Here is a 24521-nt window from a genome sequence, read left to right on the forward strand (position 1 = left end):
TAAGACCCACAATGTCCATCCACGTTGTTGCAAATGGGACGATTTTGCCTATGTTTATAGCTGAGTAGTATTCCATTGTATATATATATACCACATCTTCTTTATCCATTCTTCAGTTCATGGGCACTGGCGTTGCTTCCATGTCTTGGCTATTGTGAATAATGCTGCAGTGAACATAGGGGTGAATAAGTCTCTTTGAATTATTGATTTCAAGTTCTTTGGATAAATACACAGTAGTATCCACTGTATTCTTACTGATTCTCTGTGACAGGTGCTCAGGGTGTAGAGCAGACTTAGCAAAAAGATCAAAATGCTCCTTGCTCAGATCTTCCTTGTGTCCCTTATATGACTCATTATTCAGGTGACTTCACACACTCCTCTCCGTGGAATTAACCTTCTAGGATTCTTTATTTACAGCTTTATGGTGCCCAAGTGTCAGTTAACAGATATGTTTTCTACCGAGGAAAGGAAGCCTACTGCTTCCAGTCTTCCAACACAAAGTTCAGCTTCTTTTTGCAAAACCTGGAGGGAAAAGGTGGCTGTACGTTTACTGTAGTAGGGATGCTGAAGAGCCTTTGCTGTGCCTGCCGGAGCAAATCCCTGCTGTCAGCACAGGGAAGAACTGGGGACATGTGTCTCGTTTTGTGGTGGAGTCAGCAGCCGTGGAGCATTAGCCGCCACCTCCATTCCCAGAAAGCCGCTGCAGACGCTTTCAGGGGAGGGGAGATTGGACTCACACAGCAGCCGCTCGGACGCAGGAGGACAGCAGGGCACTGGCGTATGCACAGGAGCCCCGCAGGAGGACAGCAGGGCACTGGCGTATGCGCAGGAGCCCCGCAGGAGGACGGCACGGCGTATGCACAGGAGCCCCGCAGGAGGACGGCACGGCGTATGCACAGGAGCCCTGCAGGAGGACGGCACGGCGTCTCTTCAGGGTTTGTCAGGACACCGGACCCGTCTCCCTTTAATAAGGCTTCCTGTCAAACTTACCTGTTTATCACAGAGAATGAGTGAAGACTGGTGGTGTGAAGGAAATGCAAACACAGCAGCTAAGCCTTGAAATGTTGATCCACAAGCTACAACTTTTTCTTCAGTCTCAAAGATAGTTGGAGACAGATGTTGCTGGTGTCCCAGGCTGCTTCTGACTTGCTGAGTGACCTCAGGAAACTTATTTTGGACTTAAGCTTGTAAAGTCTTAATAAATTGAGACTGTTTGGAATGATATAGGAGAGTGAAAAATGTGGTTAAGGACTTTATTAGTAGAGTTAAATTATACTGCGTTTTTCATAAAACTTCACTAATATGCCACCCATTGTATTTCTTTGGACTAATTTCGTTGGATTTCTAAATAAAATAGAACACTCACTCACTGTTCAAAGTTCAGAATTTGTTCTTCGGGAAGTAACCACAGCTAGTAAAGAAGACAGCCCTGGCTATTTGGTCTTCGTCTGACTTCCGGTGGTTGATACTGCTGAGATTTGCAGGATGTATTAACCTGGAAACTGCCACCTTGTACTTCTAGCTGTATATCCTCCTGAAATACATCCCAGTTGACTAGCTCCATGCTTACAGTGATAATGTGGGAGAGCCAAGAGGATGAGCAGACTTTGGAACTCAAGGGCTCGTATTCCCCCACTTAGTAACACGAAAACTCTAGGGCCTTCACGCTGTCGCAGTGCTTTGTGGGCGTGTTTTTGGAAGTGAAGAAATGGCGTGACCCATATTTCCCTTGCCTTCCTCAAGTCTCATTCCATGGATAGGCTGCTTTTTGCCACGTTCACATGGGAGAAATTCCGTGTGTTACAATGAGCAGCAGCCTCTAACTCTGGGTCAGTAAATGTCGCTCACTGTGCAGGGTGGCGGTGGAGCCCAGTCTGTCTGCACGTGTTTCATTATGTGCCTTAAGACAGCTCGCTGAGGGGGAGTGTTGCACGTGGAACCAGAGGTGAGAGACCTTGAAGTGCCTCTCAGTGTTGACACGTGGCCACAAGCCAGATTAATACAGAATTTTCCTAAGGTGGCCTCACAAGGACTTTTACACAGTTCTGTTACAGATTGTCTTCCACTATTTCTGTAAAGCTTTTCTTTCTTAATCTCATGTATTTTCCTCGTCTGCATATTGTTCTCTTTCCCCTTCTAACAGATAAGCAGGAATTCTTGCTGCTTGTTCTTCCCCGGGACGAGGCCACCAGGCCACCAGCTTTACCTGGGTGCTTTTTGTTTGGGAACCGCCACCTAAAAGCACTTTGAAAATTTTCACACTTCATGTCTTTATAAAGCAATATTTCATTTTACAGTACTACTTTTTTGTTTGTAGAATTCACTCGAGAAGTAACAGACACACAGATGCCACTCGTTGCCCCTGTCATTCTGCCAGAGATGTATAAGATCTTCACGATGGCGGAGGTATGCGTCTCGGCTCCTGGGTCACAGTGAGTGAGGGCTGCTCGGGCTCTGCTCGGCCCCCCCTGACAGGGTGGGGGCTGTCGTGTTGCTGCTGGCCCGTACTGAAGGTAGAGCTGAGCCAGATGAGCTGAACCTGGGTGAACCCCAGGCCTTTCACCTAGGACTGCAAGGGCGAGCCGTTGACATAAGAGTGCAGTAGCTGCAGCCTGTCTTCACATGTCTCGTGCTTCCTGACGCCCTGGAGCCATAAGGACCTAGTGCCTCATGCTCCCTGCAGCCTCTCCTGGAGACATCCCGTCTAAGCTCTCACCTCGGCTCTGTATTTGGAGGCGGCCTGTCACCGCATAGCACAGAATAGGCCCTTAATATTCTGTATACGTATTTGATTAGTGTGTATGTGAATGGTAACTCTTTCACAATACAATGTGAGTGCCTGGTGGGGAGTGTTTTCACCTCCTGACTTCCTGTCTGATCCTAGCCAAGGGTCTGTGTTATGAAAGAAATACATTAGCCATATTGGGATTTCAGGCAGTCCCCCCCTAATGTTTTTAATCACATCAGCCCACAGAAGCCTTATGTGTAAGGCTCTTTGCAGTAAGTTCTAACACTGTGCTGCCTTTCCTTCTCTGAGTTACTGAAGAGGTCTGGCTCCTGGGCAGGAGTGGGTGGCATGTCCCGTCTCTCGGGAATCCAGTCCCATGTCAGGACTGAGTAGTCACAGTTTCTCTCCTAGTCACAGACACGCAAGCACACCGCATGTCATGGCTGTGCTGTAACTTTCCCCAGGTGTATGGTATTCGAACCCGTTCCCGAGCTGTGGAGATTTTTACCACTTGTGCCCATATGATCTGTAACATGGAGGAACTGGAAAAGGTACGTGAACCTCTGGGTCAGCAGCACTTCCTGCCTTGAAGTCCTCACTGCCGCCTTCCTTTGTGGACGAAACAGCGACTCATTTCATTACGGCACTGCCAGGATGTACACTGACCAGTGTGGGGGATACATTTAGCATTTTGATTAAATTTTTCATTTGTCTATAGCTTAGTTTCCTTTTGCTCGAGGCTTGTTTCTTGTAGCATCTTACCGTGCATCCTTTTCATACCAGTCGCCACCCAGAACCTTAGCACGCTCTTGTCGCCTCTCCTGGGAAACAGAGCCAGCTGAAAACCTGACCCCTGTGATTCAGAGGCAGTTTGGAAAAGCTGGTCTTACAGAATAGCTTTTCAGAGGCCCTGGTGAGGCACCGCGGATGTTAGATAAGGAAAGTGAAACCTGAACAAGCCCTCCAGCGACTTTGTAGCTCCACCCTCTGCTTGGAACCTGAGCCTGAGGAGACCTTCAGAGCCCCAGGTCTTGGTGTGGGATGTGCACGGTGCAGCCGCTGAGGAGCGGCGTCCTGTGCTGACCGGGCTGTGTTTTCAGGGGGCAGCCAAAGTGCTGATCTTCCCTGTGGTGCAGCAGTTCACGGAGGCCTTCGTGCAGGCCCTCCAGACACCCGATGGCCCCACGTCCGACAGCGGCTTCAAGATGGAAGTCCTCAAGGTAAACGCGAGCTCCCGTTGAGACACGTGGGGTTCGAGCGGGTGGTCGTAATCGCTGGCTCCTCTCGGGTCTTTTTCTCTTTGCGTCTCAGGCAGTGACGGCCCTGGTGAAAAACTTCCCCAAGCACATGGTGTCCTCCATGCAGCAGATCCTGCCCATTGTGTGGAACACCCTCACTGAGAGCGCCGCTTTATATCCTTTCCAGAAAGCTCGAGGGACCTGCTGCCGCCCGAGCGGGGGCCTAGCCCTGGCTCTTGCATTCGTGTGGTCCCAGTTTTTAAATGAGATTTTTAAGTATCTACTCTCAGTGTAGGAATGTGTAACATTCCCTTTAGAATGTCTATAAAGCAGACTCCAAATTCTGTTTCTTTACTCTTCATCATACTTACGTGAGGACAGAAGTAAATTACACGGAGGAAGTGGAAGACCCTGTGGATTCCGATGGTATGTAGTTTATCTGATCGTAACAGACACCACCTAGAGAGAAAAGGGATCTGGGAAACGAAAAGCGAGAGACAGAAAAAAGCAGAACTTAGAGGCTTCGCTCTCTGAAGTGAGTTTCTAATTGAGTTTCCTTTCAGCATTTTGGATGTGGGGAAATGAGAAATTGAAAATCTTTAATCTGCGTAAATCTCATAAAATCATAAAATTTCTGAGTTGGAAGAGATACCTTAAAGGCCATCTAATCCAGGCTGCTTCCAGCATTTTGTGTATTTTAATTTGGGAGTCCCAGATGATGGTACTTTCATTTCTGTTTTAATATTTTTAAGTATTGCAGATCAAAAACAGTCATACTGGAAAATGTATTCAGTGTTTCTGCTTCTCTTACTTGAAAAATGAAGAGTATTTAGTATCCTCAAAGTTCCTTTCTCTGACTCCTCAGCCCCCTCTTCCATTGCCTTGGGAATAATAATTAGCAAGTACTTAAAATACTCATGAATTTATAAAGATAATATAATTCATTTCTAGCATACATGCTTCCATGTCATTAAAATCTTCTCTTGTGTATTTCCTGTAGGTGAAGTCCTGGGCTTTGAAAATCTCGTCTTCAGCATTTTTGAATTTGTCCATGCTCTGCTAGAAAATAGCAAATTCAAAAGCACTGTTAAGAAAGCCTTGCCTGAGTTGATTTACTATATTATCCTATACATGCAAATCACTGAGGAGCAGGTAAATGATATTTGGGAGACAGTTACCAGCTCGTCTTTGGAGAGGGCAACTTGAAAGTGAGATCTAGGTCGAGTGGACAATTTATTTCTAAAAACAGACACTAGAGTAACGTGATCGGAAGCTCTAGGAAAGCTGTGATGTCGTTTCGTTGCCACGTCCCTGGGTGTTGGGCTTTTGCCCACTCCTCTGTTAGGTAATTGGGCTTTCCGAATGCTTGCCCTTTTACCTTCATGGGGCCACTAACCAAAGACCCTGATGTCCAGAAGAAACCTGTTCCTTCTTTATCAATAGTGAAATGTGGAGATCAGATCGTTAGCCTAGTCGGTGGATCATTAGACCAGAAGAGAGCATTAGAAAACAAGACAATGCCTCTCTTATAGAAACAGCGCAGGAATGGACATAATTTCCATACCGACTAGCCCATCAGACCTAATATATTCAGAAAATTGATCTGTCAAGGAAGAACAGTTGATCGGCAGTAGCACAGAGCTAGTAATCGGCCAAATTCTAAGACAGTGTCTGCTAGAGAGCAGTAGCCTCTGCTGCTTGCTTTGGTGACGCGTTTGCTTCTATACATCCAAAAGAAACGACGTTTGAGGCAAGAGTTCTGTTCAAGATAAAAACAGAAAGTTGAAGTTTTGTGTCTATTGATGAAAAAAAAGAACATATGAACTCAGAGCCCTAACTTTGTCTTCCTTTCAGATTAAAGTATGGACGGCCAACCCCCAGCAGTTTGTGGAAGATGAAGATGACGACACTTTCTCCTACACCGTTAGGATTGCAGCTCAAGACCTCGTGCTGGTAAGAGGCTTCCCTGACCTTCCCGCCAAATAACCCTCATCAGTCACCTGAGGTCTCCCTCTCCTTTCTAGACATCTCACCCAAGCTGAGCAGTGTTGTTGGGTGACTTTATCTCCGACCTTTTGGGGGATAACAAGAGAGCATCTCAAATGAAGGTTTTGAAACTCAGGAATTCCAAAGTCATCGCTCCTGGTTCTAATTTACATGTAAATATTAAATGTAAAAGTTGTAGATGTGAAAACATGCAGAGGATAAAGTGTTCTGATGAGTAAGGGTGGTCGAAGCAGGAACATTTCAGTTAATCCACTCTTCAGCAAGAATCTGTAGCACAAACCAGAGGTGGACAAACTTAAAAAAATCAGATTGCTGAGAAGTAAACACCCAGCTATCTGCTCCTGTTCTCTTTGGCTCTGGGTGGAGCATGGAGCTGTCTGACAGGAGAGCTCTGTGACGTTCTGTGAAGGACAGTTCTATGCCACCTGCTGCCTGTTGGGTGGGAGGTTTGTTCTCAGTGTTGGTGAATATCCTCGTTGTCCTCTAGTATTTCTAGGGCACCTGTGAAAGCTCACAATAAGTTTCAATTAAGAGATTAGTGTTTTTTTCCACAGTCAGGCTCCCAGGGAATGAATATCTGGTCTATTGTCATCCAAAGCTGAATCTATCATTGCTCACTTAGACTCGGCCAAATAGAGCCAAAGGGAGCTGTACATTTTGTTAGCTTTATAAGGAGTGGGCACTGCAGAAATACAGATGCTGCTTAATTTCATTAGAGACCCTGAACTCTAATAGGAGTCGTATTTTTAATATACCCAGTCAGTGCTTAGGAAATATATGTGGAAGAGTTTGCAATTCAATTTGCAATTTGCCATTAAAATGGGATTGAGTTGTGCAAACAGATTTATCAGCCCCTCCCCTCTCTTCCTAGGCTGTGGCCACTGATTTCCAGAACGAGAGCGCAGCAGCCCTGGCTGCCGCGGCCACTCGGCATTTACAGGAAGCTGAGCAAAACAGAAGCAGCGGCACTGAGCACTGGTAAGAGTGAGCGGCAGGTGCTTGACCTGAGCGTGTTCTGGGCGTCAGGTCTGAGGCAGGCAGACCCGTGCTTTCAATTATCTGTTTTAGAAAGTTCTTCCCAACCTTAAAATAATTGGTTATGGTGCTTTTGTTTTTACCCCTTTTTTAAAAGCCTTGAAAGGAAGCACTTTGTTTTTAATTAGAAAAATCTGTTGTTATTAAGTTTCACTATTTTTAGCTATAAGTTTAGATGGAAAGGGCAGATAAATGGTCCTTTTGGGTCAGATTGTGCTGGAATGCCCTTTGCTGAATCTGCTTCCCTCCAATATTTATCTTTTTGGCGGTGTAGTTTGTTTTACCCGACTGGCCTCCCTTTCGCAGGTGGAAGATCCACGAGGCGTGCATGCTTGCCCTAGGCTCAGTGAAGTCCGTCATCACCGACAGTGTGAAGAGCGGCAGGGTCCATTTTGACATGCACGGGTTCCTGACCAACGTCATCCTTGTAGACCTCAACCTCTCAGGTATGTGTCAGCACAGTGCCAGACTTCTGGAAGATCTTTAGACCTGTCATCACCTCAGCTATATGGTTCTCTTAGGTAGGTAAGCCAGGTATTCCTGTGTTCTATGGGTGGAAATTCTTTCCACCCTAGAGCTGGGACTCGTCTGAACCTCTAAAACAGCCCGGAACCCTTGGCTCAGGCTTCACCAACTAAGAGGCTAATATTGCCTCCTTCATAATTCTTCCGTGCTGTTCAAATTTCCTCCCAAATCAGCACTCCTGTTCATTGGCTGTTTGTGGCATTTGAACAGAATGCAAATCTGGTTGCTGTACCTTGAGAGCTCTGCCTTATTGAGTCCAGAATACCCTCAGGCAGTTGTGTCATGCTCATTCTTCCTGTTTGCTTCCCGTCATTTTTCTCAAACTTTATTCTTGGCCAGTATCCAGATAATTAAAATGTTCCATTCATGCCCATGTTAGCTGCTTGCCTTAGAAAAAGGAGCCTTTAGGGCCCGGCTCGGTGGCGGAGCGGTTAAGTGCGCACATTCTGCTTCTCAGGGTCCCAGGGTTCGCTGGTTCGGATCCCGGGTGCGGACATGGCACCACTTGGCACGCCATGCTGTGGTAGGCATCCCACTTATAAAGTAGAGGAAGATGGGCACAGATGTTAGCTCAGGGCCACTCTTCCTCAGCAAAGAGAGGAGGATTGGCAGTAGTTAGCTCAGGGCTAATCTTCCTCAAATAAAAAAAAAAAGGAGCCTTCACTGCGTTAGACTGATCTCTCCAGCGGTGCAGAACAGCAGCTCAGAGTCACTGTTGTCTCTCTGGGTGGCATCTGCTGCTGCATTGCTTCTGCCCGCACCCTACCTTGTTCTCGCCCTGAGAGCCAGACCCCGTTACAAAGTGCTATGTTTGCCTCGTCTCTCAGTGCTTAACTCAGGGATATTTGGCATTGTGTGCTCCGTCCTCAATCCTTTCACCTGCCTCTCCTTCATCGGATAGCCCTTTGACAGCTTAACCCTTCGAAAACATTCTATTCTGACTCTCAATGGGTAATCTGTTACAGGCTATCTCACGCCATCATTTTCATTCTCTGAATTACAGAATTAAAACGTTAAGCATGCAGAGCTCAGATGCATTGGGAAAATCCTTTTTTCACTCTGCACGTAACTGTATTACCATATGCTACATTGTATTATAGTTGATCAATCTTTCTTTCTCCTACTAGAATGTCAAGTCTTTGAGAATAGAGATCGAGTCTAATACATCTTTGTATCCCACAATGCCTTGCGTGTAACAGGCATTCCATAATTATGTGTTAAATGAAAGTGTTGGAATTTCTCAAACTTACCAGCATATTTTTTGTAGGGTGTGCCCTGGCAAAGAATCTTTAAAAATTCGAGATTTGAGAATATTTAGAATTGAGACTAGAAAAAAAGTTTAATACATAGCATTTTTTATCCTGCCTATAGCTAAAAGCTTTTCTACACCAGCCATTCTCAAACTTTTTGGTATCGGGATCTCTTCACACATTTACATTTTCAGTGACTCCAAATAGTTGTTCCGTGAGTTTTATCTAACAATATTTAACATTAGAAATTAAAACAGAGGGACCGCCCTGTGGCCAAGTGGTTAAGTTCGTACACTTTTCTTCAGTGACCCAGGGTTTCGCTGGTTCAGATCCTGGGCGCGGACATGGCACAGCCCGTCAGGCCATGCTGAGGTGGAGTCCCACATGCCGCAACTAGAAGGACCTGCAACTAGGATATACAACTATGTGCTGGGGGGCTTTGGGGAGAAGAAGAAGAAGAAGGAAAAGAAAGAAGATTGGCAGCAGATGTTAGCTCAGGTGCCAACCTTTAAAAGAAAAAGACACTCAAAAAAAATAATTAAAACTGAGACACAGAGGAAATGTCTGCCTGCACAGCTTGTTGCTGATCCCCTGAGCTGACCCAGTGGTTCCTCAGGGCTGCTGCTCTCTTGTTCTGGAAATCAGCGGCCACAACGTGGGGAAAGAGGGCACAGTACATCTGGCCCCTCGCAGGGCCAGAGTCATGGTGGTGTGTAACACGTAACCTCTGGAAAACTCCACCATAAGCTCAAGAAAGAATGAGACTGAAAAAGACAGATTTTGTCTTGGTATTACTATGAAAATAGTTGTAACTTTCGGGAATCCCAGAGGAGTACCTGGACCACACTTTGAGAACCGCTGCTCTGCATTATATTAATTAGGATGTAATTGTTTGACTGACATAGTTTGTTAGGTTCTGCTCAAGAGTTTCCATCAACTGAATGTTCATTGTACAAGTAACTAAGTTAAGGCTGACAACAAGCTGAATAAGTATGGTCTCTGTCCTCACGCAGCTTATAGTCGTCAGGGCGTAGTAACCCCTACACGATGACTGGAATAGCAAACGAGATATGTAACGTGTAAGAAAGCCTGAGACGTAGGGTTACAGTGGCACAGAGACAGTTAGGGTCACTTCAGCCCCGGGGATCAGTTGGGTAGTACAAGGAGAGGTGAATTAGTTGGCTTATAAACAAAGCAGAGAGATGGCAAAGTAAGGCATGAGGTGCTGGGGAGGGATGTGTGCTGAGCCTAGGAGGCACAAAGGGAAATCGCAGGTAACGGTAGAGCTGCTCGTCCCAGGGAGCCTTGATGCCATGCTGACTAAGGGGGTCTTTATTTGGTAGACTGTCAGCTTCATTGACAGATTTTAAATAAAAGATGGACAGAGCTGTGATTTATAATGTTTCAGTAGGCGTCCAAGAGTAGGGAAAAATGGCAGTGGAGAGACATTTTAGGGGACTAACGCGTCGTGGAGGTAAGGGATAATGAGAGCTGGGGGTGGTAGGGCTTTTTAGTCTAAGAATATTCAAGGTTTACTCTGCACATAGTGGGAAGTGAAATTGGGAAAATGATTCTGTACCATAGGTAACAGGTTCACTTTGCTCTCATAAGATCATGCCTATTCTCTGTTAAGTTGTATATGTTGCATAGTGTCCAGTTATTGTGGCAGGTGGAGTAATGGCGGTGGGAAAGGGGAAGGGCAAAGACAAGGAACAGGGACTTTTATTGCCAGCCCTTAATTGCTTGCTCTCTCTCCCAGTGTCTCCGTTCCTCTTGGGCCGGGCACTTTGGGCTGCCAGTCGGTTCACTGTTGCTATGTCCCCTGAATTGATCCAGCAGTTCCTACAGGCAACAGTTAGTGGTCTTCATGAGACACAGCCCCCGTCAGTTCGCATTTCTGCCGTGAGAGCCATCTGGGGGTGAGTATGCCACTTAGGGCGATAAGAACTCTTTAAGAGAAGGTTATGCAGAGTGGAAGCCCCACAGTGGTTGTCCAGTGGGTTGTGCTGCATGGAGTTTCTGATGAAGACCTCCTGCAGAATGAATGTTGGAAGGACAGGGAAAAACCCATACCAGGAACGTGGCTTCTGTGAGTCCCAGAGACATCGTGTTCCCTTTAAATTCACTCCAGCTCTCCAGTCATCTGGATCCACTCCCTTTCTAACAAAGGCAAAAAAATCTGAGGCCCTGAGAGAGAAATAACTTGCATAGGGTTGCACAGTGGTAAATTACAGAAGCAGGATTAGAGCCCAGGTCATTTTGTTGATTGATTATCTCTGTATTAGAAACCAAATTTGGGATAATGCAGCCTAGAAACACTGCTTACTTTTTCCCAATTTTAGCTTTGTTTTTCACAGCTGGTGTACTAGTGGCTCATCTGGTCATTTATTTATATTCCCACTGAGACCAGAGGGAGCACTGTTGTTTTAAGGAGTGTTTTAAAGTCCAAACTTAAGAGTTTCAATTAAATCTTTAAAACTACCTAAAATCCTAAAAACAAAATTCATCTTCCACCTGCCTGTGTCTTCTTACCCTTTGAGGCAGAGATTGAGATGTTATGCGTTATTATGTATGTCTTTAGGAAGCATTGAGGAGGAGTGATGTCAGCAAGACATCCCTCACTCATATCCCTCCCTCAACAACAACAATTTCACATCCATCCACAGACGAAAGTGCCTTTGTGGGAGCTGTGAGACCCAGGTAGGAAATTGTGAAACCCTGGTGCAGTTCAAGAACAAGGAAAGCCGTTTCGAGAAGACAGGCCTGCACCCCAGTGGCTGACTCACCAGTCATGGTCCTGGCTAAAGCCCCAGACACGGCTCCACACCCCTGAGGACTTGACTGCATCCCCATGTGGCTTGGGTTCTGTTACCAGCACCATGTGCCAAGGGATCCAGGAAGATCTTACCCACTTTTGTGTTGGATAACAGGAATATAGACCTTGGTCCCAGCTCGGATCCAGAAGTGACCCATGAACTGGCTCACAGCTGTCTTAGCTGTGGTCCAGGAGCCCCTAGAGAACACTGATTTAGACAATCACCCATGGAAGTCCAGGGGTCCAGTGGAGAATTGGAGCAAAAACTCCAATAATGGCGCCCTTTGAAGAGGTCAGTCAATAGAGAGTGGAGGAGGTGACTGCTGCTTCAGATGTGAAGGCAGCAACGAAGGACTTCAAGGAATGTGAACAATTGAGGACACGTAACACCACCAGAGGAGCACAGCAGTCCTCCAGTAACCAACCCCAAAGGCAGAGATTTATGATTTATCTGATGATGAATTCAAAAAGCTGTGTTAAGGAAGCTCAGTGAGCTACAAGAAGACACAGAAAGGCAGTTCAGTGAATTCAGGAAAACAATACGCAAACCAAATAAGAATTTCAACAAAGAGATAGAAATCATAAAAAAGAATCAAGCAGAAATTCTGGAGCTGAAGAATACAATGAATGAAATGAAAAATGCAGTAGAGAGCTTCTACAGCGGAATGGCTCAAGCAAAGGAAAGAATCTGTGCATTAGAAGATAGGACCTTTGAAATTATCCAGTCAGAGCAGGGCAAAGAATATAGAAGGAAGAAAACCTGCATGAACTATGGGATACCATTTGGAGAAACAATCTGAATTATTGGAGTCCCATAGGAGAAGAGAGGGAGAAGGGTAGAAAGCCTGATTGAAGAAGTAATGTCTGAGAACTTCCTAAATTGGGAGTGAGGTTTGGACATCCAGGTCATGGAGCTAATATGTCACCCCACAATTTCCATCCAAAGTGGTCTTCTCCAAGACACATTATAATAAACCTATCTAAAATCAAAGACAAAGAAAGAATTTTAAATGCAGTAAGACAAAAAAATTCCCTCACACAAGGGAACCCCTTAAGGCTATTAGCAGATTTCTCAGCAGAAACTTTGCAGACCAGGAGAGGGTGGAATGATGTGTTCAAAGTGCTGAAAGAAAAGACTGCCAACCAAGAATCCTTTACCTGGCAAAAGTGGTCCTTCAGAAATGAAGGCAAGATGAAGACTTTCCCAAAGCTGGGGGAGTTCTTCACCACTAGATGTGCCTTACAAGGAGTGCTGAAAGGAGTTCTTCAGCTGAAATAAAAGGACCCCGGTTAGTAACGTGAAAACAGTAAACACTGGTAAAGGTAAGTATACAGTCAAGTTAGGTACTCTAGTACTGTAATATGTTGGCGTGGTAACCACTCAGCACAGTTATAGACGCTAGAGGACGACAGGACTGAAACAACCAGCTGGGGACCAGCCTCGTGGGGAGTGGTTAAGTCGCATGCTCCGCCTTGGCGGCCCAGGGTTCGTCGGATCGGATCCTGCCCACAGACCTACACACTGTTCGTCAAGTCATGTGGTGGCATCCCACATAGAGGATCTAGAATGACTTACAGCTAGGATATACAACTATGTACTGGGGCTTTGGGGAGAAAAAAGAGAAAAATTGGCAACAGATGTTAGCTCAGAGCCAATCTAGAAAAAAATAGCTAGCTAAATAATTTGTTAATGAATACATAATTTAAAAATAGTTAAACTGTGATATTAAGGACATAAAAGAGGGGGAATAAAAGGGCAGTTTTTGTCTGCAGTTGAAGTTATCAGTGTGAAACACATTGTTGCACCAATAAGATGTTTTATGTAAGCCTCCTGGTAACCACAAAGCAAAAATCTACACACAAAAGATAAAGAGATTCAAAGCATTCCGCCACAGAAAATCATCAGTTCACAAAGGAAGACAGCAAGAAAGGAAGAAAAAACGAAACTACGAAAGAGCCAGAAAACAATAAGTGACATTAGTAAGTTCTTACCTATCAAAAATGACTTTAAATGTAAATGGATTGAATTTTCTAATCAAAAGAGTCACTGAATGGATTTTTTAAAAGACCCAAATATATACTACCTACAAGATAGTCACTTCAGCTTTAAGGACACACACAGCATCAGAGTGCAGGGACGGAAAAAGATGCTCCGTGCACGTGGAAACCCAAAGAGAGCTGAGTAAACTGTACTTAGATCAGACAAAATAGACGTTAAGTCAAAAGCTATAACAAGAGACAAAGAGGGTCATCGTATAATGATGAAGGGATCAATTTATCAAGGGGATATAGCAATTATAAATACATATGCACCTGACATTGGAGCACCTAAATCTGTTGAGCAAATACAGTCGTATGCTGCATACTGACATTTCAGTCAGTGACAGACCACATATGTGATGGTGGGTCTCATAAGCTTAGTACCATATAGCCTAGGTGTGTCGTAGGCTAGACCATCTAGGTTTGTGTAAGTGCCGTGGAGGAGGAAGGAAGTCTCCTCTCCCCTTCTATAGAGGCTCTTCTGGCTGGTCTAAGAATTAAATTGACATGAGACAAGGTAACAGGAGAAAAACAAAAATTTAGTAACGTGTATAGGGGAGAAACCCAGGAAAACTGAATAACTTACCCAAATGGCAGAAACCATCGCCTTAAATACCATCCTCAGCTAAAGACAAAAGACGATGTTGGGAGTGGGGAGAGTTGGACTTCAAAGGGAAGGAACGCAAGTCACAAGTAGGTGAAAAGGAGAAAATGTTTGGAAAACAAGTGTTTGACCACACAGAAACAGAAGAATGTAGAGGGGAGCCCAACAAACAGGCTTTTCTGAGTTCCTCCCTGTCCACCGCCTTAGTCATGTTAAGGTGATAGCTCGTTTCCTAAGATAGATTTCTTTTTATGTTTTTAAGATTTTATTTTTCCTTTTTCTCCCAAAGCACCCGGTACATAGTTGAATATTTTCGTTGTGGGTCCTTCCAGTTGTGGCATGTGGGATGCTGCCTCAGCATGGCTTAATGAGCAGTGCCATGTCCACGCCCAGGATTCGAACCAGCGAAACCCTGGGCCGCCTGCATCGGAGTGTGCAAGCTTAACCACTCCACCACGGGGCCAGCCCCAAAGACAGATTTTTTTTATCTGAATTCTTTTAGACTGTTAAGGGGAAAGTAACAAGGAAAACTTTCTGAGTCTTTTGTTTCTTAAAAATAATCAGCCTAGGGACCAGCCTGGTGATGCAGCAGTTAAGTTCACACCTTCCAGTTTGGCGGCCCAGGGTTTGCCTGTTCGGATCCCTGGTGTGGACCTACGCAGTGCTTGTCAAGCCATGCTGTGGCCGGCATCCCACAAATAAAAAAAAAGTAGAGGAAGATGGGCACGGATGTTAGCTCAGGGCCAGTCGTCCTCAGCAAAAAGAGGAGGATTGGTGGTAGATGTTAGCTCAGGGCTAATCTTCCTCAAAAAAAAAAATAATAATAATCAGCCAAAAATAATCCTCATGTTAAAGAGACACATTTTGTGGTGACACGTTTTGTTCCCTTTGAGAACATTCTGTGATGTTCACACAATGATGAGATGACCTAATGATGTGTTTCTCAGAGCACGTCCCTGTCGTTGAGTGAGACGTGACTATACTACCAGATTTGAAGGGAGAAATAGACAACCATACAATAATAGTAGGGGACTTCAGTACCCCGCTTTTAACGATAGGCAGATCATCCAAACAGGAAATCAGCAAGAAAGCATGGGACTTGAACCATGCTCTCGACCAAATGGACCCAACAGACGTGTACAGAGTGTGTCATCCAACAGCAGCAGAGTCCACTCTTCTCGTGTACAGATGACATTCTCCAAATAGATCATGCATCAGGTCACAAGACAAGTCTTAGTGAATTTGAGAAGATTGAAATCATACCAAGTATCTTTTCCAACCACAATGGGATGAAACTAGAAATGAATTGTAGGAGGAAAACTGGAAATTCACAAATATGTGGGAATTAAACATCACACCCTTAAGCATCCAGGGAGTGAGAGCAGACGCCAAAAGAGGAATCAAAAAATATCTTGAAACAAATGAAAGTGGAGACACAATATACCACAACTTTTGGAATGCAGCAGAAGTGTTCCTAACAGGGAAGTTTGTAGAGCTAGACACCTACATTAAGAAAAAGAAAGATCTCCAATAAACAACCTAACTTTCCAAGTCAAGGAACTAGAAAAAGAAGAACGAACTAAGCCCAAAGTTAGCAAAAGGAAGGAAATAACAAAGATCAGAGCAGAAATAAATGAAACAGAGTCCAGAAAAACAATACAAAAGAGCAATGAAATTAAGAGCTGTTTTCTTGAAAAGATAAACAAAATTCACCAACTTTAGCTAAACTAAGAAGAAAAGAGTGACTCACATATAAAATCAGAAAGGAAAGAGGGGACATTTACAACTGGTACAACAGAAATACAGAGGATTATAAGAGACTACTATGAACAATTATATACCAGCAAGTTGGATGACCTAGAAGAAATGGATAAATTCCTAGAAACAGGTAGCCTACCAAGACTGAATCATGAAGAAAGAGAAAATCTAAACAGACTAACTACTGGTAAGGAGATTGAATTAGTAATCAAAAACCCCCATAGAAGAAAAGCCCAGGACCAGATGGTCTCACTGGGGAATTCTACCAAACATTTAAAGAAGAATTAATATGATTCCTTCTGAAACACTTCCCAAAAGTTGAGGTGGGAACACTTCCAAATGCATTTTACAAGGCCAGCATTTCCCTGATACCAAAGCCAGACAAGGACAGTACAAGAAAAGAAAAGAAAACTACAGGCTAATTTCCCTGATGAATATAGATGCAAAGATTTTCAACAAAATGCTAGCAAACCAAATTCAACAGCACATTGAAAAGATCGCATACCACGAGCAAGTGGGATTCATCCCTGGGATGCAAGGATGGTTCAACGCGCATAAGCCAATAAATGTGATACACCACATTAATACAGTGAAAGATGAGAGTCATATGATTGTGTCAGTAAATGTGACACACCACATTAATACAGTGAAAGATGAGAGTCATATGATTGTGTCAATAAATGTGACACACCACATTAATACAGTGAAAGATGAGAGTCATATGATTGTGTCAATAGATGCAGAAAGAGCATTTGACAAAATTGAATATCTATTCATGATACAAACTCTCACAACCTGGGCGTAGAAGGAACATGCCTCAACACAATAAAGGCCATATGTGACAAGCCCACAACTAACATTATACTCAACAGTGAAAGGCTGAAAGCTTTTCCTCTAAGATCGGGAACAAGACAAGGGTGCCCACTCTCGCCACTTTAATTCAGCATGGTACTGGAAGTCCTTGCCAGAGTAATTAGGAAAGAAAAGAAAGAAAAGGCATCAAATCGGAAGGAAGGAGTAAAATTGTCTCTGTTTGCAAATGATGTGATCTCGTGTATAGAAAATCCTAAAGACCCCCCCCAAAAAAACTGTTAGAACTATTAAATGAGTTTACTAAAGACCCCCCCCAAAAAAGTGTTAGAACTATTAAATGAGTTTACTAAACTCATTTAAACTTTAAGGATTAAAAATATGTAAAAATCAGTTGTATTATTATACACTAATAATGAACTACCAGAAAGAAAAATTAGGAAAACTACTAATTTTTGCAGTCGCATCAAAAACAAAATATCTAGGAATAAATTTAATCACACAGGTGAAAGATCTATACACTGAAAGCTGTAAGACATTGAGAGGAAAAATTGAAGACACAGATAAATGGAAAGATATTCTGTGCTCATGGATTGAAAGAATTAATACTTAAAATGTCTGTATTACCCAAAGCAATGTACAGATTCAGTGCAGCAAAATTCCAGTGGCATTTTTCACAGAAATAGAAGAAACAATCCTAAAATTTGTATGGAACCACGGAACACCCCAAATAGCCAAAGCAATCTTGAGAAAGAAGAACAAAGCTGGAGGCATCACACTTCCTGATTTCAAACTATATTACAAAGCTGTAGTAACCAAAACAGTATGGTATTGGCATAAAAACCGACACACAGATCAATGGAATAGAATAGAGAGCCCAGAAATAAACCCATGCATGTATGGTCAGTTAATTTATGACGAAGGAGCCAAGAATATACAATAGGGAAAGGATAGTCTCTCCTGAAATGGTGTTGAGAAAACTGGACAGCCACATACAAAAGAATGAAACTGGACCCTTATCTTAAACCATACACTAAAGTCAACTCAGAGTGGAGTAAAGACTTGAATGTAAGACCTGAAACCATGAAACTCCTGGAAGAAAACATAGGCGGTAAGCTCCTTGACGTCGGTCTTGGCAGTGATTTTTTGGATCTGACATCTAAAGCAAAGGCAACAAAAACAAAAAATGAACGAGTTGAACTAAAAAGCTTCTGCACAGCAAAATCATCAGCAAAATGAAAGGACAACCTACGGAATGGGAGAAAATATTTGCAAATCACCTATCTAATAAGGGGTTAATATCCAAAATATATAAAGAACTCATACAACTCAATAGCAAATAAAATGAACAATCCAATTAAAAAATAGGCAGAAGACCTGAATAGACAGTTTTCCAGAGAAGACAAACAGATGGCCAACAGGTACATGAAAGGGTGCTCAACATCTCTAATCATCAGGGAAATATGCAAATCAAAACCACAAGGAGATACTACTTCACACCTGATGGAATGGTTGTTATCAAAAAGGTAAGAGAGAACAAGTGCTGGCAAGGATGTGGAGAAAAGGGAACCCTTGTGCACTGTTGGTGGGAATGTAAATTGATGCAACCACTATGAAAACAGTGTTGAGATTCTTCACAAAATTAAAATAGAACTACTGTGCCCCCCAGCAATCCCACTCCTGGGTGTAGGTCCAAAGGAAATGATCACGGGACCTCAGAGAGATGCCTGCATGCCCAAGTTCATCGCAGCACTGCTCACAACAGCCAAGGCCTGGACACAACCTAAGTGTCTGCCAGTGGATGAATGGATCAAGATGTGGTGTGTGTGTACAGTGAAATATTATTCAGCCATGAGGAGTAATTAAATCCGGCCATTTATGACAACATAGATGGAGCTGTTGGGTATTATGCTAAGTGAAATAAGCCAGACAGGGAAAGACATATACTATATGGCACCACTTATATGTGGAATTTTTTAAAAAGTCAAACTCCTTGAGGGGCTGGCCCCGTGGCCGAGTGGTTACGTTCACGCGCTCCGCTGCAGGCGGCCCAGTATTTCGTCGGTTCGAATCCTGGGCGCGGACATGGCACTGCTCGTCAGACCACGCTGAGGCAGCGTCCCACATGCCACAACTAGAGGAACCCACAACGAAGAATACACAACTATGTACCGGGGGGCTTTGGGGAGAAAAAGGAAAAAAAAAAAAAAAAAGTCAAACTCCTTGAAAAAGAGTAGAGTGTTGGTTTTGGGGCAGGGGGCATGGGGAGAGGTTGGTAAAATGGTGCACACTCTCATCTGTAAGATGAATGGGGTCTGAGGATCCAGTGTAAAACAGACCAACTATGGTTGATAACACTTGTGTCATTGAAGTTTTCTGAGAGTAGAACTTAAATATTCTCACCAAAAAAGAAAGGAAGAAGTATGTGAGATGATAGATGGGGGGAGTCTTTTCACAATGTGTACATATATCAAATCACCACAACATACACTTGAAACATCTTACAATGTAGATGTCGATTTCACCTCAATAACGCTGAGAAAAAGTTTTTTTACAATAAGTTTATATTACTTTTATAATCAGGAAAAATGTGAAGAAAACTTTTTTTTAAATAATGTTCAAGTCTCTGATGATGTGGGCCGTGGTTTCTTGAAAGGTATAGCAGGTTCTGTGGAAAGGTGATGAGAGCTATGAATATGCACACCAAAGAAGTGGACACTCACACAGTTCTGCAGAGTGTGTCAGACTGGATCCCTTGACGCCGGCCGTGGCTCCCGGCTAGGGACTGCCTGTGAGGGACCTTAGCTGTTCTCTCCAGCCGCTGACACCCTGGCTCCTGGCTCTCGCATCGTGGCGCTCTTTCTAGCATCACCAGCAGCCTTTCAGTGGCCCTCACGCCACCTTTGCCTCTCTTTCCTCTTCTGCCCAGTTTGAATTTACTCCTCCATCTCATAGTTTATGTATCATGGCAAACTGCCTCAAACTTTTCTGAAGCAACATACTATACTGATCAGCAAATGTGTATTCATGTCACATTTCTCAAGTCATGTTTATGTAATTTCTCCTGAGCTCCAAATTAATGTGCCTGTGCTTACTATCCATACCAGCATGGATATCTTACAGTACCTGAAAAGCAACACATCCACTGCTGAGCTCACAGGGTACCGCCTCCAGGCCTGCCCTACTTGTGTTCCCCGTTAGCACAAGTGATGTCTCATACCTTTAGGTCTTGTACCTAAAGATAGAGATGTATACTTTCTGTTTGAATAAAAGCGGGCATCCCAGATCTCTGCCCTTGGATCCTGGTTCCTCAGTCTCGTCTCTTCCTCCCTCCCGCTGCTGCTCCCTGAGCTTGTGTTCCCACCTTCCTCTGCCTGAGTTGCTGCAGTTGCGTCCTAATGCATCTCTCTGCCTCTAGCCTCACACTACTGCAGTCTGTCTATTTTAGCTGTCAAACTGACCTTTCTAAAATAGGAAACTGATATTTTTGCTCCCGTAATTCAAACCTTCATGGCTTCAGTTGTGCTCTTCAAACTCTGAGATACAGATAACCTAGAAGGAAGTCGTGGTATGCAGGTGGTATGAAGCCACAGAATAAATATGTACCATCTTCCTGGGGTGTCAGTTTTCCTTGAAGACTTTGGGGTAGAGTAAACAAGAAATTAGCTGTTAGAAGTCATTTGTAAAAAAGTGTGATACAGCGGCTTCCAGAGCAAAGTCCAAGCTCCCTTTGCTTGACCTACAAGATCCCATATAATCTGACCGGATGTGCAGTCTGTGATCTGCAAGACTGTAGTTTCCAGTTCGTTGGAGGGGTACCATGACTGTGAATCCTTTGGGTGGAGAAGCAGGGGGGAGGTGGGACACCACTGAGTGCCAGGAGGGAGAGGCCAAGGGGACACCCAGTCTAAGACGCCGAGAGCTGACCCTCACCCAGAGCAGCTGTGCAGGAGACGCTAGACCAGAGCAAGGTGACACTGAAAATAGGGTGTTATGGACCGAAAAACAAAGTCTGTGGACAAATCTGAGATCAAAGCCCTCAGTTTTACTGGTCATTATGGACCTTTGAACTCAGCAGCTGACACAAATAATACAGTTGTAAGACACTTAAAAAGTAAGAAATCATTTATGGAGCACCTGGTGAGGGCTTTGTTTCTGTAGTAGGTTCTTTTAACATACAGAAACAGTGTTTCTATTGACTTTTAACTTAGCATTGCCCTTCTGAAGATAAACAAAGACTTTGATGATGTATTTTTAACATTGCATCCCATTGGACATAGTAAGCAGCACCTAGTAAGTACTGACTGAATAAGAGTCGAATAAGGTAGACCCATGTATGGAAAACTTTAAACCCTACAAATAATCCACTCGTTTTATAAGTGTGCATAGAATGTTTATATAAATTGATCTCATTTTAGGATACAAAAAAAACTCCAAAAAGTACAAAATTTTTATTCCATGGAGGTTGAAAATAGTCTCCTCCTAAATAACAGTTCTGTTGGAAAAGATGTTGGAAACACTGTAACTATTTGGAAAACAACAGACTATGTGTCAGAATCTGAGGAGCGGGACTGAAACAGTATCTGAGGTATGGTAAAGCGTTTGACTGAAATTAAGCCTAATAATTGGGATATGATGATGTGACTGGGATTTGCTTCAAAACAGATGGGGAGAGGAATGGAGGAAATTTTAAAGGAAATAGCAAAGACCAAAGCAGAAATTAATTAGAAGTGTAGATATGGTAGTGCTGATGTTTATAAAATACGCCACAGAAGGGTGTAAAAACTAACTCTGGGAGTAGCTTCCTCAAGCTACACATATGAGTGGTGTCACATGTGACACTGGCTGGAAAACCCGACTTGAGGGAGCCGCTCTGAACCATCCCTGCTTCTCCCTCACTGCAGTTACTGTGACCAGCTGAAAGTCTCGGAGAGCACCCACGTGCTCCAGCCCTTCCTCCCCAGCATCCTGGACGGCCTCATCCACCTGGCAGCCCAGTTCAGCTCCGAGGTCCTCAACCTGGTGATGGAGACCCTGTGCATCGTTTGCACAGTCGACCCAGAGTTCACCGCAAGCATGGAAAGCAAAATCTGCCCCTTCACCATCGCCATCTTCCTGAAGTACAGTAACGGTACGCCCGGGGAGGAGGTGTCGACGGGGGGGCGCCAAAGGAGAGCTGGCGTCTGGGGAGGTTAGCTGCACGGTTCCGTAGGTCTGATGGTTTTAAGCATCATAAGCAAAGAACGTGGCTTCCAGTTAGAGTGGAGCTGTGCCGCAGACACAGTTCCGCTAAAAAGTGGGATACCTATTCCTCTACTTCTTAGTTTCTCATAAGAACTGGGGGAAAAGATGATACAGGGCCAACAAATGATAGAGGATTCAGAGCTTGGACAATAAAGCAGGAGAGGGAGCAGCTGAATCAAAAACTTCCTGAAAGAAGAGGCCTAGAGCTACAATCAGAAAAGGCGACGGTGAAGAAGATGCCTCAGAGGCTTAGGAACACGGGGTGCATCACATGTGTTTCATAGTGACAGAAAATTGGAGATCAAAAAGATTAGTGAAATTAATTACATCCATAAAATGGAATGCTGTGCGGCCATTAAAGAGCTAAGCCTCAAAAGAATATTTAAAGCCATGAGAAAGTGCTCACATTATAATAAGTGAACAGTTCTCCGCAAAAATGCATAGAATATAATCCCAAGTTTTGGGTTTTGTTTTAGAAAAAGAATTATGTAGAGATACGTATGTAGAAAAAATAACACAGAAAATACATCAAAATGTTAGGAGTGGTTATTTTTAGGTGGTGGAATTATAGCTGTTTTCTTTCCTTTGGTGCTTATCTGCATTTTAAGTTTTTCTGTAGTGAGTGTGTATTATTAATATGTTATTTTCAGAAAAAATATTGAGGATATTTGTTTTTAAAGAGGGAACCCCAGTATTGAAGCTCAGAAGGATACCTAGAGTTCAGGTTTGGTTATTTTAATACCGTATCATGCCAAACATTTTATTGGATTTGCTTTTTCACTTGAAAGTGTGTCCTGGGGAGGGCCCCACGTTGTGCTCTCAGACTCCCCATCGTATGTTAGATGGCTGCGCCGGCCTCTGTCCCGTCTGCTCGTGGGCCGCGAGGTGCCCGTGTTTCTGCTGCAGACGATGCTGCACTGCTCTTTCCACACGTCCTAGCACGCTGCGCCCACACCCTGTGCCCGGCCCCCTGGCGTGTCGCATCTGGGCGGAGGGTCTTTTCCTCATGTAGGTAAAAAGGGTTGAGCTCAAGTTCCTTTCTTCACAAGGCTCTGCTTTTGGGTGTTTTACTGTTTGCCCTGGAAATGCCTTCAACTGTCCATCGTGTGTCTGTCATGACGTGTCTGATGCCGGCCCCGGGGAGATGTGTATGATTCCTCCTCAACACAGGGAAACCAAGGGGAAAGTTAGTGTTTCGGCAGTTTTTGAAACTTTCTTGTCTCCTTAACAAAATACCAGTGGGCTTTTTTTTATTTCTTAAGCTTTGGTTTCATAATCAGTCCAGGTTTGATGAGAATAAAGGCATTAAAGATTTGCCCCAGAAAAAGAGCCAAGTTTTGTTTTAGGAGTAACTATTACTGACTAGTCTCCAGCTTAATGGAACCGTGCAACACTGTGTCCCTGGGAGATGCAGCATCTCCCATCCTCTCAGGTGTTCACGTGGCCCCGTGGGCTTCCAGGAGTGTGGCGCCTGGTCACAGCAGAAGTTGCTCACTTAGGTTAGGGCAGACAACAGAAGCACATGCAGACCCTCGGGAGGATCCATGTCGCTTTGTCCGCTTCAGATCCTGTCGTCGCCTCGCTGGCTCAGGACATCTTCAAGGAGCTGTCCCAGATCGAGGCCTGTCAGGGTCCAATGCAGATGAGGCTGATTCCCACTCTAGTCAGCATCATGCAGGCCCCAGCAGACAAGATCCCCGCGGGGCTCTGTGCGGTAAGCGGCTGCGCAGTGATGTGGCTGTGGGTATGGCTGTGGGTGTGGGTATGAGGGCGCACTGCAAATGCCGCCTGCAGACCCCACCTCGCTGGCGGGAAACCAGTAGCATTAGAGGTTCATGGGGTGGTTTTACTGGGCTGCTCTGCCTACAAGGACAGTGGGTCATGCTTGAGGCTTTAAGAAATGGCCATTCTTGTTCCAGAGGTGCCTTAGTGAATTAAGCAGAGGGCCATCATAACACCACCACTACGTATGTCACCTGGCTCTCCAGCCCACCACCATAGGCCCCATAGGGGCCAAGAGCGCTATCTCCTATCTGAGTGTTCCTTTTCTTTCAGAAACTTGCCTTTTATTAGTGAGCTTTCTCTGGGTTGCAATGTTGTATCCACCCAAGAAGCATCTTGGTTGTTGGGCACTCCTGCCCCCACCCCAGAGGCAACTCTGACTCTCCTTCCTTCTCTCCTTCAGACCGCCATCGACATCCTGACCACAGTAGTACGGAACACCAAGCCTCCGCTTTCCCAGCTCCTCATCTGCCAAGCGTTCCCTGCTGTGGCACAGTGCACCCTTCACACAGATGACAATGCTACCATGCAGGTATCTGAGCCATGGTGGCTAGAAAAGGGAGGGCCTAGAGTAGGCTGAGAAACATGGCACGTCTCATGCTCCTGAGATGCAAGTCTCTCAAATATGTGTTTACCCGGAGGACTCAGGAAGGGTTCTGACTGCAGAAGCCAAGCGTGCTGTCCT

At 44.4% G+C, this 24521-nt stretch overlaps 1 protein-coding gene across 5 annotated transcripts in view; it reads left to right on the forward strand.

Moving 5' to 3' along the window:
- Nucleotides 1–24521, forward strand: part of IPO9 (importin 9) — a 46646-nt gene that overhangs the window by 17034 nt on the left and 5091 nt on the right. For all 5 annotated transcript variants that reach the window (XM_070602374.1, XM_070602375.1, XM_070602372.1 and 2 more), the window contains 13 exons: nt 2318–2406; nt 3193–3279; nt 3829–3948; nt 4040–4140; nt 4334–4392; nt 4967–5118; nt 5821–5919; nt 6845–6951; nt 7315–7454; nt 10543–10702; nt 21715–21941; nt 23620–23768; nt 24240–24368. In XM_070602374.1, coding sequence (XP_070458475.1) covers nt 2318–2406; nt 3193–3279; nt 3829–3948; nt 4040–4140; nt 4334–4392; nt 4967–5118; nt 5821–5919; nt 6845–6951; nt 7315–7454; nt 10543–10702; nt 21715–21941; nt 23620–23768; nt 24240–24368 — 1619 coding nt within the window. The remainder of the gene's footprint in view (nt 1–2317; nt 2407–3192; nt 3280–3828; nt 3949–4039; nt 4141–4333; nt 4393–4966; nt 5119–5820; nt 5920–6844; nt 6952–7314; nt 7455–10542; nt 10703–21714; nt 21942–23619; nt 23769–24239; nt 24369–24521) is intronic.

Source organism: Equus przewalskii, chromosome 31 (assembly GCF_037783145.1).
Source record: "Equus przewalskii isolate Varuska chromosome 31, EquPr2, whole genome shotgun sequence".
NCBI classification, from domain to species: domain Eukaryota; kingdom Metazoa; phylum Chordata; class Mammalia; order Perissodactyla; family Equidae; genus Equus; species Equus przewalskii.